Below are 19,086 nucleotides of genomic sequence, written 5' to 3' on the forward strand. Positions count from 1 at the left end.
ATTTGCTTCCAGTACCTTGGTTCTTTTGCCAGTTTTCTCCAGTAAATTCCAACCCCCCCCCCCCTTTTGCCTGTATCCCTAATTGCAGTCATCCCTATTGGCAGAAGTTCCTTTCTCCATACCCGTGTTGGCTTAGTTCTTAGAATACTTTCTGCTACTTTATAAATATAAAACAAAAAAACACCACCCAGATGTCACAGGAAACTTTTAATAGTGTTTTGTTTTTAGTGCTTTCATTCAAGGATCAAAGGAACTTCATCAGTCTTCTGGATAATTTTGTATCCTGAAAAGACTTGAAATTGTCTGAAAATGTTCCACAACACTGAAATGTCTTTTTCTGGTTTTTATCAGGTTTAAAATAATATCATCTGCAAATAAAGACAGCTTTTCTTTGTTTTACTTTTTTTCTTTTTAAAAATTAAAATAAAGAGAGCTTTTTTTGACTACTATACTAATTATATCCTTGAATTTCTGAGTCCCTTATTTTCTTTGCTAATGGTTCTTAGTGTAATGTGAATAACAAAGGGGAAAGAGGACACGCCTGCTCGGTTCCTCTGCTCAAACAGACCTTATCAGAGAGGAGCCCACCCACTTTAATGTTCGCCTCCAGTCTCTCATATATCCTACTAATCAACCTTATAATTTTTTTTTCAGGGAATGCAAATGTTTCCATTGCATTGCTGATAAAATCACAGCTTATTCTGTCAAATGCTTTCTTTGTATCAAGACCCACCAACAACAGTGGCATTTTCTTGCATTCTGCTTCTCTCTCCGAATCATCATTGTTCTGTTAATGTTGTCAAATATTTGCTTCCCCTCCACAAAACCACTTTGATCCATAACTATTAATTTTGGCATTACTTTTGCCATTATTTTAGCCATTATAGACTTGAACACTTTATAATTATGGTTTAGAATTTAAATCGGTTTATATGAAGCTGAATCTGATGGGTCTTTACCATTGCTAGGTGTTACAGCCACCACAACATTATTCTAAGATGTTGGTGCTTCTCCTCCTTTTAAAGAACTGATAAATAAAACATTACAGATTATTATCAGTTTATTCCCTCCTAGCTTCCAAACTTCTTCAGGAATGCCATCTATTCCTGTGGACTTTCATTTAGATTGATTATATATCACTATTTTTATGTCATCTCCTCCTGTCCTATCTGTTATTAATTGAGCCTCATCTACTTCTAACATTGGCATATGTAATTCTTCCATAACCATTTCAATTTGTACCTGTTTTTGATTCGCATATCTCTCTGCTTTATACAGGTTCTCATAAAAGTTCCAAAGTATTTCTAGTACCTCTACAGGATCTCTGGTTATCTTCCTTGTTATAGGCTCCCTAAGCTTAGCAACAACACTTTCTGCTTTTTCTTGTTGGAGTCATTGTGCTAAACGTTTTTTGTGCTCTGGAGGTATTATCAAAAAACAGTTGCTTAACCTCCCACTTAATGGAGGGGTAGTTAAAGGCACCCATGATTATAGTATTGGGCTAGATGGTGAGTGATTCTAGTAACTTCAAGTATGATGTATGGGTTTCCTGGTTCATAGTGGGGGACCTGTAGCTAGCAAAAATATGATAATGGATTTTTCCCATGGTTAGTTGGACATGGAGTAGCTCAAGAATGTCATATTGTTTGACACTCCTTGAGGTGTACTTATGCTTTGTGTAGATAGATACACTTCCGCCTTTTACTATTTCTTGTTCGGTGGGTGGTTGGAAAGTTTGAAGGGAATTAAAGCCATGTACTGCAGGAGTGCTTTCCATGCCAATAAACCATCCTGCTTCCTGTGCCCAGGATACTGGGTTTGATTCTTTCTACCTTCATTAGTCTGCATTGTGACTTTAGGCAAGTCATTTAACTAGACATTGCTCCTAGGTAGCCCTTGAAAAGGGAAAATATGCCCAATGGGCTTAACTGGTCAGCAAATAAACATATGAGTAAAAAATATGTAAAATAGCAGAGGGAGAAACCGAGTTATACAGAGGAGCACAGCAATGAGATTCTGGTGTATCTTGCAAAGTGTAAAGCATAGAAGAGTGAATAAAGGACAGTATGGGTAGATGAAGGCTGAAGAATACTGAAGGAATGAAAGATGTTTCAAGGCTTGCGTGCTTTGTATGATCTGCTGACTTGTGGAATGGAGTAGTGATAGGAGTGTTTGATAAAGTTAAGACCAAAGATGGAACAGCAGTGTAGATATCAGAATATAATGCCAAGAATAATAAGTGTATAGTAAGACAGTGTAACATTTATGTTCAGAGTTCAGCATCATAACATTATTTTTTTTACTTGGATGTAAGACTGGAATGCATTATATATGTATTCTTGCCATAAAATTGTGTGATAATTAATTTAAAAGCAGTTGTTCAGATAGGCATTGCAAAACATGTCTTCATAGGTTCATAGGTTCATAGGTTTATACTAGGCTATCTGCCCTAAGGCATTTATAAGCCTAGCCCAAATTATTGTGGCTTACGCCACCCCTTATATGAAAAAATACTGTGCCCATTAGTTTGTTGTGCCTCTGTCCAGCAGTGACACAGAGTTGATTCCTGGGGTAAACCTACGATCTCCCATCCACAGGTCTAGATTTCTCTTGAACAGAGTCAGCGAGGTGCTCTGCCTCACATGGACCGGGATTTTATTCCACAGCATAGGGAGTCTCTGAGTGATAAATCTATCCCTCCAGCACGTCCTATTTATATCCGTGCTAAGGTTTAAGTCGCTTGCTCTAGTGGTTTTGGTGGATTTGGATTTTTGAGGTGGAGCATGTCCATTAATTCCGGGTTGGACATGGCCTTGTATGTCAGGCACATGTCACCTCTGAGCAGACGGTATGCGACTGAATAGAGCTGGAGTTTCTTCAATCTGGCAGCATATGACAGATTTTGGAGTCCCTTTATCCTTTTGGTGAGGAACTTTTGGGGTCTCTCCAATTGCTGCAGATGTCGGGTGAGATACATCCCGAATGGGGCATTGTACTCGATCATTGGTCTGATAAGTGAAGAGTACAGGGAACAATGACCTCACTAGATCTGGATGTGAATCCTTCATGATCAGGTGGGCAATGTAGAAGGTCTTTCTAACCACTTTAGCAATGTGAGTGTCAAAAGAAAGGCCACTGTCAACCTGGGTCCCCAGGTCCCTGATAACCTCTTCTGTGCTTAGTGGATTGCCACCTATATGGTAGCTTGGGGTTACCTTGTTTTTCCCGAAGGGTATGACTATACATTTTTTGGCGTTTAACTTCAGGCCATGGCTCTGGCACCAGCTATCTGTTTCCGTGAGTCCCTTCTGAAGGATATCCGTGTCCGATGCACTTTCCACTATGGCGCCCAGTTTGCAGTCGTCTGCAAACTTTGGCAGCCAAAGTCCTCCCATGTTGGCCTGTACTTCTGAGAAGTAGATGCCAAACAATAGGGGGCCAAGGACCGAGCCCTGTGGGACACCACTTGTGACCGGCTTGGAGTCTGACACAGCGCCAGCAACTCTAACCCTGTGGGTTCTGTCCTTAAGCCAGTTTGCAACCCATCTTGTGACATATGGGTTTACATTTAAGCTGGTAAGTTTTTCTACAATACCCGAGTGGGGTATTGTGTCGAAAGCCTTTGCAAGGTCAAGGTAGGCTGTATGGACTGCCTTTCCTCATCAATGGCCTTGGTGACTGTTTCAAGAAGTCAACCAAGTTCAAAAGGCATGATCTTCCCTTGACAAAGCCAAACTGGGTCGGGTCCAATGTCTGCAAGTCCCCTATATCTTTGTTTATGAGCTCCATTATGATCCTCTCCATAGCTTTGCAGACTAGACTTGTTAAGCTTATGGGGCGGTAATTACCAGGGTCCGTAGAGGCACCGCCTTTGTGGAGTGGGACCACAGTTGCCGTACACCACTCCTTGGGCACGTATCCTGTGGTAAGGCTGAGATTAAACAGCTGCCTTATGTGCGGGTTTAATTCCTCATTTAGCTCGTGTAGCACACAGCCGGGGACACCATCTGGTCCTCATTCAGCATCATTTCTTTATGGAAACACCATCAGAATACCAAAGAATGGAAGGCAAACCGTTTCAGAAGTAAGTACTTTTCAGAAATGACTTCATATTGACAGAGCTGAAGTAAAAGGAAAAGAAAAGAAAAAGATGAGAAAAAAATGTAGATGGGGAGTATTAGTATGAGCGTCATTATAAATATCTGTGCTTTGGGCCATGCATGCCCTTTACCAGCACAAACAGTGATGCCACACATCACAGTAATAGGAGTACTTCTACAGCCTCAGCCTGCCAGTTTGATTCTGCTTTGTGCACAGTTTGAATTTGATCACAACTTATGTCATGGAAAAGGTCTCTTGCTTGATGACTAAAGTGGCAAAGCCTTCTAAGTCTTGATGTGGCAACCAAATAATGAGATAAGACGTAGAGTGGCATTGTGCCTCTTTGAAACACTCCCTTAAGTGGTAGTACTTTAGTCTGGTGACAAGTATTTCTTATGTGGACCAGTTGGACAGTCCCACATTCAGCATCATTTCTTTATGGAAACACCATCAGAATACCAAAGAATGGAAGGCAAACCGTTTCAGAAGTAAGTACTTTTCAGAAATGACTCTCCATTCTCCATATGTTGTAAGCTAGCTTATGACCCTCACACCTTGCCTCAGCTGTCACATTGGATGAAGCATCCTGGGGTGCAGATACCACCCTTCTCATTCATCTGGAGTATGCACACAACTGATCTGATTTCTACCAGCATTGCCTTGTGTCACCTGGCTGTAACTCACTGGTAGTATTTGGTACTGAGAACTCTGCTGCATGGATATCCTTCGAGGATCAACAGTGCTTGATGGTCCTAGTAGTAGAGGGTGCATTGGGTCTTCATACTCATGGACTCGTGTGTCAATTCTTCTGGTTTCTATCAAATGAGGAATCAGGAGAGCCATTTTGTTCATCCTTCACCTTCCTTAAACAGACAGAAAACCTTAGGACCTTCCAGTGCTAATGTTAAAACAGAACATTTGATTACTGCAGTTTATTGCATGCTGGATCTCTTTCATCTTTATTCAGAATGGAAGAGTTTGTGTTAATGGGGTCAACTCTTTATCAGAAGCCATCAAGCTTCCTACACCAGTTTTGGTACAGGTGGACAAGAAGGGTCAGCCCAGATCTGTCCCCACTCCTGCCTTCCCTTTCATTGATTTTGGCTTCCCTTTCATTGATTTTGGCATGTTGGCAGAGGCTATGTTGAGGGCTCAGGGCAAGTGCTCTGGTGCTCTGTTGGGTGCAGGGAGTCACTACTGGTATTTTCTCCTCACAGAAGAACTCCAGCAGTCCAATTGCTGGGGACCACACCAGTCCTGTCCCTTTGACATTGATTCTAACATCATGGCCAAACTGGATGCCATTTACAGTGGTGTTGACTTTGCAGGCTGATGGAACAGTGTCAACGTTTCTGATACTGGGGCTATCTGTGATGATTATTCATTTCTATGTGTTCTGTCCACACAAGTGGTGCTTTTGGCATCATTTCCAGATGTTGAGTTCTGTGGGCCTGCCAGCTTTTTGGTTTTGCTGCCTAAGTATTCATTCTTACATTATTCAATCTCAGTGATCTTGGTGTTAGGAGATGACAAAATATATTGCACTGAGTCAAGCTATGTAAAGTCAGTGCCATGCCTGCCCTCAGTGCCATTTATTCACTCCAGTGCTGGCTTCCTTAACTATGGAACAGCCCATCCCTTTGCCTTTGACCTCCTATTTAGTCAGATCTCAACAGGGCATTGGGTCTGGAACCCCTCTGAAACACCTCCACTAAGAGGATTTCTGCATCTTCTTCTGATTCCACACTGCCAAAGAGACCCAGGCAAGCCCTTTGTAATTTGAAGTACCTAGAAATCCCAATTAAGGGTGTCAGTGAATAGGAATTTGTCAGCTTCTGTACACCCCCCAAATGACCCCAAGTTGAAGGAGTACTTCTAATTAATGTGGCAGCAGTCTCCTGTACCCCCATACAGTCCCCAAAGAGGACACTCCAAAGTACCTGTAGGTCCACCTTGCCATCTTCCTGAGTGGTACTTCCTTTGGTGAAAATACTAAAGGATGCACCAAGGCTGCTTGGGAAGACCCTGTATGGCTGCACTATTACAGAAGGTCAGCCATATCCTTTGGCTTCCCAATGAGTGGGATTTCTGGGCTGTGATTTTATAGGTTCATAGGTAGGTACTAGGCTATCTGCACGAGGGCATTTATAAGCCTAGCCAGAGTGTCGACTTTCGCCACCCCATTGATTAATTAACTGATCCTCTGTCAAGCAGAGCCAATGAAGTGATCCCAGGAGTGTATTTTCTGTTACCCATCCACTCGTCAAGGTTTCTCTTGAAGAGTGTTAGTGAGGGGCTCTGCCTGATGTAATTTGGAATTTTGTTCCAAAGCACGGGGAGTCTCTGTGACAGGAATCTATCCCTCCAGCATGTTCTATTTATTGTTGTGGCGAGGTTTAGCTCACTAGAGTGCGTGGCTTGCAGTGACTTGGATTTCTTTAAGTGGAGCATATCCATCAATTCTGAGTTGGACATGGCTTTGTAAGTCAGGCAGAGATCTCCTCTGAGTAAGCGATATGCCACTGAGTACAGCCGGAGTTTTTTTAGTCGGGCTGCATAGGACATATGTTTGAGACCAGTAATACTCTTGGTAAGATAATTTTGTGGTCTTTCCAGCTGTTGGAAGTGTCTTGTGAGGTACATCCCAAATGGGGCATTGTACTCTATGATGGGTCTAATGAGTGATGAGTAGAGGGGCACTATAACCTTTTTATTTTTAGATGTGAACCCTTTAGTAATTAGATGGGCCACATAGAAGGATTTCCTAACTACTTTGGTAATATGATTGTCAAAGGAGAGATTACTATCTACCTGGGTCCCCAGATCTCTTATTACCTCTTCTGTATTAAATGGGCTGCCACCTATGTGGTAAATCATGGGTGTTTTGTTTTTCCCAAACAGGATGACTATGCATTTTTTGGCATTTAGCTTGAGGCCATGACTTTGACACCAGGTGTCTGTCTCAGTAAGGCCCTTTTGGAGGATGTCCGTGTCAGCAGGAGAGTCAATTATGGCTCCTGGTTTGCAGTTATCGGCGAACTTGGTTAGCCTTAGTCCTCCTGTGTTTGCGTGTACTTCTGAGAAGTATATGCCGAACAGTAGGGGTCCCAGGACCAAGCCTTGCGGGACACCACTTGTGACTGGTTTAGAGTCAGACATGGAGCCTGCTATTCTTACCGTGTGAGTTCTGTCTGTAAGCCAGTTGGCAACCCATCTCATGATGTAGGGGTTTATGTTCAGGCTGGTGAGTTTTTCCATAATACCTGAGTGGGGAATGCTGTTGAAAGCCTTGGCGAGGTCAAGGTAGGCTGTGTGAACCACCTTTCCCTCGTCTATGGCCTTGGTGACTGCCTCGAAGAAGTCAACCAAGTTTAGTAGGCATGATCTGCCCTTAACAAAGCTGAACTGGGTCGGGTCAAGTGCTTGGAGGTTCCCAATGTCTTTGTTAATGAGTTCCATGATGATGCACTCCATAGCCTTGCAGACCAGGCTAGTCAGGCTTATGGGGCGATAGTTACCAGGTCAGTTGTGGCCCTTCCTTTGTGGAGAGGAATAACCATTGTTGTGCACCATTCTTTGGGCATGTAGCCTGTGGAGAGGCTGAGGTTGAACAGCGTGTTTAGGTGGGGGGTTAGTTCGTGCAAGACGCAGCCTGGGACACCGACTGGTCCCACTGATGCTGAGTTTTTGGCTTTTAAAAGGGCTATTTTCACTTGTGCATCTGTGATTTTTGGGACACTACACTTTTTCGGTGTTGTTGTGGGCTCTTTTGGAGGTGAGAGGGGGGTGAAGTTTGCACTGAATCTATCTGCCAGGATGCTGGCAATATCAGTAGGTTCAGTATATTTTGTGCTATTTTGCACTAGTTCAATGCATATCTGTGAGTTGCCACTTAGATTCTTAACATAGCTAAAGAAGGCTTTGTTGTTATCTTTTGAATCCTTGGCTATTTTTCTTTCAAAGTTAGCCTCGGATGATTTCATGAGGGTCCTCAGTTTTTTACTGATACTGATCAGTATCATATTTTCTTGACTGATACTCTGATCTCTGTATCTGCTCATAAGAAAGCTCCAAGTACCCAGAGCCTTGCCGTCCATCTCTCAGTCAAGGATACAGGAGTGATGGACAAACTTGAGAAGCATGTTTACATATCCAGTGCCTTGACTGTGTGAACATTAAGCTGCAGTATTGATATGGTGGGTTTCACTGATAAAATGCACCATACTTTTGTAAGGCTGAAATATGTTTTGGTTAATGGTAGACATCTCACCCAGTCCTCAACAGCACTCAACATTAACAACCTTACAATATGCATTTCTGTAATGTGACTGACAGGACAGCTTCAGCTGCACATGATTGTGCTTTATGGTCTTGGCCTAGGCTATAAAAATGACCATTATTGACTTCCTCTTTGCCACATATTTTTGCTCTGTATGTTAAGCAGCACTTGAAAACCATGGGAAAGGAGAGCAAGATTCACATCATTGTGTGCATCATATTTCAGCTGCCTGAACAGACTGTCTGACACACACTGATGACCCATTGTCAAATGTGGTTTAGGCACAGCAAACTGCTTATGCAAATATACTTAGCAAAATTGAGGCTATAGTTTGTCCATGGGCAGACAGTAGCATTCCTGAAGTGGTGACTGACTCCCTGCTTTGAAGGCAATTGAGGTCTGTCTTTTGGGAAGTCCGTCAACATGGACAGGTGGATAAGGCCACTTATATCCAGAGGCTGCAAAATATCTGTCCAAGCTCAATGACCATCCTTCTCTCTATCTTTGCTAGATGCACCACTTTGTCCGAAAAAAATCACCAAGGCTAGAGGTAGTTGGCCTACAATAAAGAGAGAGCCATCCAGGAATTCCAACAAGACTAGAGAGGGTTAGGATATTATTTCATATTTGTTTTGATCCCCAAAAAGACAAGGGATCTCAGGCCATTATTGGATTTAAGCAGCCTACAGTATCTACGTTTTCAAAGAAACCTTCTTCATAGTCACCAGTGCAGTCATCCTTTCCCTGTCTATCAGAAGGAGACTGGATGTGCTTCTTGGATCTCCAGGACACTGTTTGTACATCAGAACTGAAAAGGAGTCAAGGAAGTTTTCTACAGTTTGAGGTAGGAACCAGTTATTCCATACACTTCCACTCAGTCTCACCTCAATCCCTGGGGTGTTTGCCAATTGAATGTCTGTAGGTGTAACCTATCACAGGCTACAGAATCAAGATATTTCCATACCTAGATGACTGTCTCTTAGCTGTTTCACTGGATGAGGCTCTAACTGTTTCCAGGGAGGGAATTTTGCAAAGTTTCATGTGGCACAGTCTCAGCTGATGGTATTTGGCTGCCATGTGGGTTCCAAATTTTGCCAAACATGTCTAACACTAAAAATGAATGCTTTCTCTGCAGGTTCTTGTGGCAAAAATTATAACTTCAAAAGAGGCTTCATCTGAGCATTGCCTAAAGGCAGTGGAGTTAATTGTTTCTGCTGTTCCCTTGGTTCCCTTTTCCATGACTGTCGGGGTCCATTGGCCTCAGAATACAGACTCAAAGTCTTATCAAATCAGGATATCCAGATCAGTTAAATAGCACTTTCAGTGTTGTGGATGTACACAGCAAGTTTTACTGAAGGAAATCAGTTCCTGTTACCCATACCACTAGCTTCAGTCATTTCAGATGGGCCTGGCCCAGGCACTACAGTCATCTGTTCAAGGTGTCTCTACATCCTCCATATCAAACCTCCATATCAACATACTGTAAATGAGGGCAGCTCTACTGACTTTCTTTCAGGACATCCTTCCATAATAAGTCACTGCCATTATTCAGACAACATGGCAATGGCTTAGTACATAAATAAACAAGAGGATGTGGTCTTGTTTTCTATAAAGAGAAGCCATGAAGGTTAGAAATTGGGTTATACAGTCCAACTGCATTCTGTGAGACAGTCACATTCCAAAAAAAAGTTCCTTTTGGACATAGTCACTGTTTCTGAAAGACCCTCAGTCTTTTAGTGACTCAGATGATGTTTTATTTGTGGGGCAAACCTTGATGTGAACTATTTGAATTCCCAATGATATTGACACCTTTATACTTTCCCCCCATTTCCTTTGATGATGAGAATTATTCAGAAAGCCAAACTTGCAAAAAGCTAGAGACCTGCTAGTTTCAGCAAACCTGCTTCTCACCACGTCTGCCCTGTCTGCTGGTGAAACCCTTAAAATTGCATTCCATCAAAGTTCTGTTTACTCACCCCTTCGGAAAGCATTATTTGGACATGGAATCCCTTAAGTTCATGGCTTGGCTTTTCAATTTCTACTTGTGGCTAATAACCCTCATTTCTCTGCATGAGTAATTAAAATGATTTCATCTTCCTAGAAACCAAGTGCTTAAAAGATATACACAGATGAGTGGGCCCATTTCTCCTTATGGAGTGCTAGAAAGGATCTAGACCCGTTATCAGCTCCTCTTCCCTCTGTTTTGTACTGGATTTCTGAAATCTGTGATACAGTAATCTACTATTTCTCTGTCAAAGGTTAACTGGTAGCAATTTCTAATTTTGCATAGCTGTAAATGCTTCCTTTATGGCATTAATAAAATTATATATTTTCTGATTTTTACACATGGTTAAATGCTTCTTTTTTGGCATTACTAAAAGTATATCAATCATTTCTCAAGGGCACTTTCCTTCTCAAACCTCACATCAGTGATCACGGGGAGAAAAGCTCCAGTCTAAGCTTACATACAAATTATAAACAAAATTGACAAAAAATGAATGTTAACACATTTACAGGATAAAAATGTAAAAACAAAAATATATACATAGTATCAAATAGAACAAGACTTTATAAACACTTGAATACATACAAATATATGGTTGAATTTATATATGTGCAGGAACATAAAATTAGTTAGGAAATTAAGCAGGGAGAATCACTTAGGCAAAGTAGTGCATAGTTAGTAATACTTCCATGGTGAGAGTTGCAGCTAGGAATGTAACTACTTATAGAGAAGTAGTGTTGTTAGAAGGGATATGTTGACAGAGTTGGTTGGTATGTGCAGCCAAATTGTGTAAGTAATCCTAAGTTAATAATTAACCTGGAGTGTTACATGAGCAAAGTCAGGATTCAAATAAGTGTCTTTTGAGAGATATTTTGAAATGATTAAGGTTGCTTATGGATCTAATACTATGTGGAAGGGTATTCCAATTTTTAGCAACAAAGTTAGAGTAGAGAGTTGCCTGCTGTATTGGACACTTTGGTTACTTGAAGTAAGTCTTTGTTAGATAATCGAAGAGTATGAATGTTAGATTAGGTTGTATCAGATTTTTTGAGGGAAGGTACGTTGTCAGGATTGTGCATTATTTTGTGAGCCATTATTAACTGGTTATAGTTCATAACATGAGGTAGTTCCAACCAAGAAAGATTTTTTTAGGCATTGACAGTGATGGGTTGAATGTGCGGAATCTGTTGCAAATTTGGCAATCTCATTATAACATGATTCTAATTTGCTTAGTTCTGACTTTTTGAGGTTGATAAGTATGGGGGATGCATATAAGAGTGAGGAGAGAAGGTGGGTTCTAGCTATGGCTATTCTTGCAACGTTAAGATTTTTTGTTCTATACATTGTTCCTATTTTCTTGTGAACCTTTTTGATTGTGTTAGAAATGTGTATGTCAAATTTTAGTCTGTTGTCGATTATGACGCCTAATAGTTATGTTTAGGAATCTGGAAAAATCTTAGTATTATTACTGGTAATGATATAAAAGTTAGCTGGGAGGTTAGTAGGTGTAGCTGGATGAAAGATCATAGGTTTAGTTTTATTAGGGTTGAGAATGAGTTGTGAGTTTGCTAGCCATGTTTCAATATCAGAGAGGGCTTTTTGTGTGACTGTAAGAAGTTGTGTTACTGTGGGTGCTGCACATATGAGGGTTGAGTCATCTTGTATTGTATGATAGATGCTCGAGAGGATTCAGTGTTAAGATAATTTATGAATGTGCTGAAGAGGAGGAGCCCTAGGATTGAACCCTGAGGGACTCCACAAGTGTAACAGGAAGGAGTGGGGATAGATCTTGCTTCCATTTCGCAGCTTGCTGGTGGCTATATAGATAACTTTGAAACCAGTTAACAATATCAGGGTTGATATTAAGATTTTTCAGAGTGGACAGTAAATTAGGATGGGAAACTCTATCGAATGCTTTAGGCATCTCTAAAAAGACTGAAGACACTATTTTGCCATTGTCTCTGAATTTATTAGTATTAGTGAAACTTAGAAGAGCTGTAGTAGTGCTATGATGTGGTTGGAATCCATGCTGTGAGAGGAGATTATTGTTTAGAAGATGTTTAAGAAGTTGAAAGTAGATGCATCTTTCTAGAATTTTAGAAAGTAGTGAAAGCATAGCAATGGGATGGTAGTTTGTTAGTTCTGTTAAATTACCTCCTTGTGTAATGGTGTAATACAGTGGATCCAAAAACTGTACACACCCCTGTTAAAATGCCAGGTTTTTGTGATATAAAAAATGAGACCATGATAAATCATTTCAAAACTTTTCCCACCTTTAATGTGACCTATAACCTGTACAATGCAGTTGAAAAGCAAACAGATCTGTTAAGGGAAAAAATATAAAAAATAAAAAATGCACAATAAGCTGGTTGCATAAGTGTGCACACCCTTAAACTTATACTTTGTTGAAGCACCTTTTGCTTTAATTACAGCATTCAGTCTTCTTGGGTACACACCTGCTATCAAAGTGACTTTGATTAATCCCAAATAAAGTTCAGCTGTCCTAATAGGATTTTCCTGACTTTTACTCAGTTGCCTACTGCAGCAAAAGCCATGATTTGCAGAGCGCTTACACAGCATCAAAGGGATCTCATTGTTGAAAGGTATCAGGAGAAGGGTACAAAAAATTTCCACAGCAATGGATATACCATGGAACATAGTAGTCATCAAAAAGTGGAGAAAATATGGGACAACAGTGACGTTGCAAAGAACTGGATGTCCCTCCAAAATTGATGAAAAGACAAGACGGAAACTGGTCAGGGAGGCTGCCAAGAGACCTACAGCAACATTGAAGGAGCTGCAGGAATTTCTGGCAAGTACTGGTTGTGTACTACATGTGACAACAATCTCCCATATTCTCCATATGTCTGGCCTATGGGGTAGGGTTGCAAGGCGGAAGCCTTTTCTTACACTGAAAAACATCCAGGCCTGGCTAAAATTTGCAAAATAATACAACAAGTCTCCCAAAAGTGTATGGGAAAATGTGTTGTGGTTTGATGAGAACAAGGTTGAACTTTTTGGCCACAATTCCAAAAGGTACGTTTGGCACAAAAACAACACTTCGCATCACCAAAAGAACACCATCCCCATGGTGAAGCATGGTGGTGGCAGTATCATGCTTTGGGGCTGCTTTTCTTAAGCTGGAACTGGGGCTTTAGTCAAGGTAGAGGGAATTATGAACAGTTCCAAATACCAGTCACTTTTGGCCCAAAACCTTCTGGAGTCTGCTAGAAAGTTGAAGACGAAGAGGAATTTCACCTGTCATCATGACGATGACCCCAAGCATACATCCAAATCAACAAAAGAATGGCTTCACCAGAAGAAAATTAAAGTTTTGGAATGGCCCAGCCAGAGCCCAGACCTAAATCCAATAGAAAATCCCTGGGGTGACCTGAAGAGGGCTGTGCACAAGAGATGCCCTTGCAGTCTGACAGATTTGGAGTGCTTTTACAAGGAAGAGCGGGCATATAGATTTGTTTTTCAATTGAATTGTACAGGTTATAGGTCACTAAACATGGGAAAAGTTTTGAAATGATTTTTTTGGGTCTCATTTTTTTTTATATCTCAAAAACCTGGCGTTTTAACAGGGGTGTGTACACTTTTTATATCCACTGTATATGCAATTTTCCAAATAGCTGTGGCATACTGTTCGGTTATAGAGCGGTTTATAAGTATCAACACAGGGAAGGCAATAACATCTGCTGTTAATTTTAGATATTCTGCTTGCACGTTATCTGCTGCCAGTGAAGTGGGTTTCAAATTCTTTAATAGTTTTGCAATAGTTTGTTTTGGGACTGTCTGAAATGAGAATGCATCAGCATGTCTCTGAACTACATTTTCTGCAATCACAGAAACAATCCCTTTTGGTCACAGCTCTTACCAGCAGTTGTGAGATTCTTTATCACACAGAGAGAATATGACAGGTTTGTTACAGTTATGTTGGAAAAAGGGGATAGAAGATGTGTGGCACTCTGACAAACAATAAACAAATGGAGATGGCCATGTTGCTTCAAGTGAACTATTGAAGCTACTCTGCTTTACTGCATTAGCAGGTTTGCTCATCATAGTGCTGCATACAGATCATATAAGTATTACAGAATATCTCTGCATGCTTTTAAACGTTTGTAAGGACTAGGCATCTGATAGAAATTCTGGATGAATATTCTTAAAAGCATGCAGGCAGTCATAACTATAAAAAAACAAAGAATTACAACCATAGGACTAAGTCCTGATTTCCCCTTCCAGTTATCAGAAATTCTTTAAATTCCCTGTCATTTTAAATTGTGTTAGAAGGTAAACTTTTTTAAACCTTTCTATACCTCATCACCCTTTCTGTAAGGAAGAACTTTCCACTTTTCACCTCTTATTTGTCTTACCGTCAGAAAGCTACCCATTTTCAGTGCAGGGCTAAGGAGAAAAGCTCCAGAAAAATTCCAGCATCACATAAAGAAAACAGTAAACGGAGATATACAACTAATCAACAAATATGCAAAGTTTAAAAGCTCTGGAAAAAAATTACTTAAAGAACATATTAAACAGAGATATACAAGGAATCAACAAATACACATTTAAACAGAGTACTATTAATTAATAGCAGCTTTATCTGAAGAGTTATGAAATATATTTGGAAAATAACTTGGAAGAATGAGAAAAGGTGGAAATGGTAGATTAGTATTAAGAGGTGAGATAAAAAGTTATAGAACAGGTAGAAGGAAGGAGAGAGAGAGGTGGACAAGGAGGAGATATTGGACCAATACACAAGAGTAGAGTGCGTGGAAATAATAGGAAATAGAAGGGGCAGGGCATTTATCGTCCAGAAGTTGTGCATCTACAGAGCCAGGTATCTGTTTGGTATTCTCTAGCTTGTGCCTTAAAGGAGTTGTTGTTTACTGTGCTTCTTAGAGAGAGAGTGGGAGAGAGAGAGAGAAGGGAAGGGATTTCAAAATGTTGGCCAGGAAAGCAGAGTACTGAGTTATTTGCTTTTGTAACAGTTAATAATATTTTTGTCACTAGGTCTCAGATGTCTACTTGGGTTATAAAGTTGGAGAATATTTTTCAAACTAGAGCATTTGTCTAGACAATAGATGAGTTTGAGACATGATGAGTTGGAAAAGTGTAAGGTAATATCTTGCCTCTAACCACTGAAGGCTTTTTTAGGCCAGATAGTGATGTGTTTATAATGATGATTGGCATGCCACCTTATTATAACACTGCTCCAAGAATGAGAGTTGAGTGAATTTTAGGTCATTTGCCAGTCTCTGCTAACACTAACAGTTTTGTCCTTTTCAAACCTAACTTCCTTCATTTATTACTAAATCATGCTCTGGTTTACAATTGAAGAGTGTTTTGTTTTTTGTATTTTTTTTATTCGTGTTCGTAGACAGCACACTCTACTTCCCACTACCATGTTAATTAATTTGCTTTGAACATTCTTTCACAGCCTTCCATGCTTCATTTTTGGGCTAATCATTACTCCATGATATTTGTGTTGCTTTTTGTTCAGTAACTTTAGTCCTTCCAATATTCATGTTGTTAAGTTATCCAGAAGTACATAATCTTTCTTTTTTTGTTGTTGTCAGCAGGATTGGCCTAGTGTCTCTGCTTCCTGCATCAAACTGACCCATTCATTCTTCCATTGAGGCTAGAGCACTCTGGCCAATTTGTTCCCTAGTAGAGGTGAGAGTTGGTTTCAGAGAGTAGGCTTGTCCACAGATCACGTAGACTGTCTATTCCCACTCCCTCAGCAGCCTTTGAGTTCCACTATAATTACCTTGAGAGGTACAAGTACAGTTACATGCATGTGAAACCTCACGACCAAATGGCACAGCACTTGCACTGAAGACACACTAAGCTCTTCATGCTACAGGTGATACATCTGTGTTGCCAGCCACCTCCCTCCCCTCAGGATGGGTGAGCTGGTAGTAACCACCCTCTCCCATCCTCCTTCACTCGGTTTCTCCAGCTCCCAGGCCACTAGTCAAACACTAGTTGTCAAAGGTGCAATCAGGAGGTAACCCAATCTGTGATGGGGCCAGTCAATCTTGCATTTTTAAACTTAACAGTGTAAGAAACTTCTCTGTGTGGAAGATTTTCAATCCATATAAATATATATATATATATATATATATATATATATATATATATATATAGTTAATAACTGTATGTTAATCAGGTCAGATAAATCTGATTAATATACTATGATTAATATACAGTGATTACTAGATATATATGGATTGAAAATCTTCCACACAGAGAAGTTTCTTGCACTGTTTTGTTTTTGGACCCACTATACTTGTTTATTGGGTTGTTTGAGACTCTGGGGATAGCACAGAGATTACTTGCATTTTTAAACTTAAAAATTCAGCCGTCGAAGCCGGACTATTTTCACTGGGAAGTGCCATTTAGTTTCACTGCATCCATCCTGAGTTTGAAAATGGTCTCAGGGAGTTGGATAACTGTCAGGGAAGAGACTTGATAAGTTCTCCTCACCCTTGGTAAACAGTGCTAGTCCAGTTATTATTTGTAGCACTTTAGCATGGCCAGAATGAATGCTGTAGCATGGTTAGGGGCCAGGTTTTATTTGGACATATGTGTAAGTGTACTCATATAATGCACTCTGCCGTTTAAGAATGAAAACGTTATCTGATTCCCTGATGTATTTCACCCAGCTGTGCAAACACAGTTCCTCAACAACAGTCAGGAGAAATTCAAAAGCAGGGAAACTTCACAAGGGAGTGAGGATGGGTGTGCTATGGAGGCTGGAGGGCTTAATATGTCAGAAAATCAAGAGAATGGGGGCCATAGGTATGTGGCCCATTACAAAAATAATTAAAAAAAGTTGTATCTCTCTTCTCTTGTTATGTACACTAATTGTGGTTAGCATAAACCAAACACTACCTTTTATCATGGAATCATTTTCTGCTTTTTAAATGTACGAGTTCCTAGCATCTTGTTTGGACATCATAAAAAAGTATAGTGTTTAAATTAATTTAGAACAATGGTTATAATATCAACCACTAATTGTTCTGTATTGCTCCTAGTTGCTGGTTAATGTAGACCAGAGGCATCTTTCTGAAGCACGCAGCAGAATTTTATCTGTTCTTCATATCATCATGTCCTCAGTGACCCTTTTGTGGAGTATCTTGCACCAGGTTGACTCTCCAAACAGAACACTGTCAGAAGCAGCTGCATCTGTCACGATGATTAACCTTGGGTCTACTAAGGTATAAACCTCAAGGATTTTTTTTCACTGAATTGTGTTTAAAATGCACATAGACAAAATAGAACATGACAGGTATAAATTTAAAGGCCTTAAAAACCATATTCATCAGTAGTATGAGAGAATAGTGTAAACTCTTGTTTAAGTAAATGTCTTTACCAATGATGCTATAAAAATGAATAAGTAACAGAAACCTTGAATGAAGGCAGTAACTACAAAAACTTCAGAGTCCAGCTTTTTCTAAAAGGAAATTAATTCTGTTTTACCATGCATTTTGTGACTTCTTGTAATATAAATGTAGATTGTATGTAATACTTTACTGCTTGGTTTTGTAAAAATGGTCTCTATTATTTTTCAGACATCCCTGCTTTCTTATTTACCTCTCTTAGAATGCAGTGTTTGTTTTTAGAAGATATTGTCTTTCTTAGTTACCATGTTTGGAGTAAAATGTTTTCTGGAGACCTTGGTTTTGAGGTGTGCTGCCTTATATGGATCTACAGTGAAGGAAAAAATTCATAAGAGTGAGCAAGATGGCAAAACTCTCTGCAGTGGGAGTCAAGTTCAAAGCATAAAATACATTATTCACTCTGGTTCTGCAAGTCTAGATGTCAGTTTGACTCCTGTTCTGACAGAGGCAGCTATGGGAGAGGCAGTCCCTTTCTGCAGAACAAGGCAGCTTATGAACCCTTTACTGACAGTCAACTCCAGAATCCCTGAAGGTCTGTCTGACTGCTGCACTCTGGAGGCAGACAGGGGATGCATATCCCTCTACTCAGTCTGGTGATTCTCTTTCACACAAGTCAAGTGGATAAGAAGGATTATATCCAGAGGCTATCACATTCCATTTTTGGAAACTCTTCCTCCACTGTCCAGTTCTTTGCTGGACATCCCTCCCAACCAGGTAAAGGCCACTTTGCATGAGGTTCTCCCTCTGCTACAAAAAGGAGCCATCCAGGAGATTCCACCAGACTAGACTATACTGGGGTCAGGGTTTTATTCAAGATTCTTTCCGGTTCCAAAGAAATCCAAAGGCCTCAAGCCAGTACTGGATCTCAACCTTCTGAACAAATATGTAGAAAAGACCCACTTTTGGATAGTCTTGGTGGGGTCAATTCTTCCCTGTCTACAGAAGAACAAATGCATGTGCTCCATAGAGCTCAAAGACACTTACCTTCACATAAAGACTGTGAAGGATTCCAGGAGATTTTTACATTTCCAGTTAGGAGACCGTCATTATCAGTTCAGAGCCTTGACATTTGGTTCTCACCTCAGCCCCTATGGTGTTTGTCAAATGCATGGCTGTCATAGCAGCCCATCTACATCTCCAGGGGTAAAGAATATTTCTGCACTTGAACAGCTAGCTCCTGGCTACCCCCTTGATGGGAACAGGTCAAGGACTACTTCCTTCAGCTTTGTCTTTCCTTGGATCAGTCTGGCGAAATCTGTCCTGAATCCCACTCAGCGCTTAACATTTCTAGGATG

General features: G+C 40.4%; 1 protein-coding gene across 1 annotated transcript in view; it reads left to right on the forward strand.

Annotated features, from left to right (window-relative positions):
- The window catches only part of DOP1A (DOP1 leucine zipper like protein A), a 2,183,138-nt gene that overhangs the window by 1,391,475 nt on the left and 772,577 nt on the right, over positions 1 to 19,086 (forward strand). The window contains exon 22 of the mRNA XM_044073353.1: positions 17,426 to 17,608. Within this exon, the coding sequence (XP_043929288.1) occupies positions 17,426 to 17,608 (183 nt within the window). The remainder of the gene's footprint in view (positions 1 to 17,425; positions 17,609 to 19,086) is intronic.

Source organism: Protopterus annectens, chromosome 1.part1, assembly GCF_019279795.1.
Source record: "Protopterus annectens isolate FY-2018-M chromosome 1.part1, PAN1.0, whole genome shotgun sequence".
Classification (NCBI taxonomy): Eukaryota; Metazoa; Chordata; order Ceratodontiformes; family Protopteridae; genus Protopterus; species Protopterus annectens.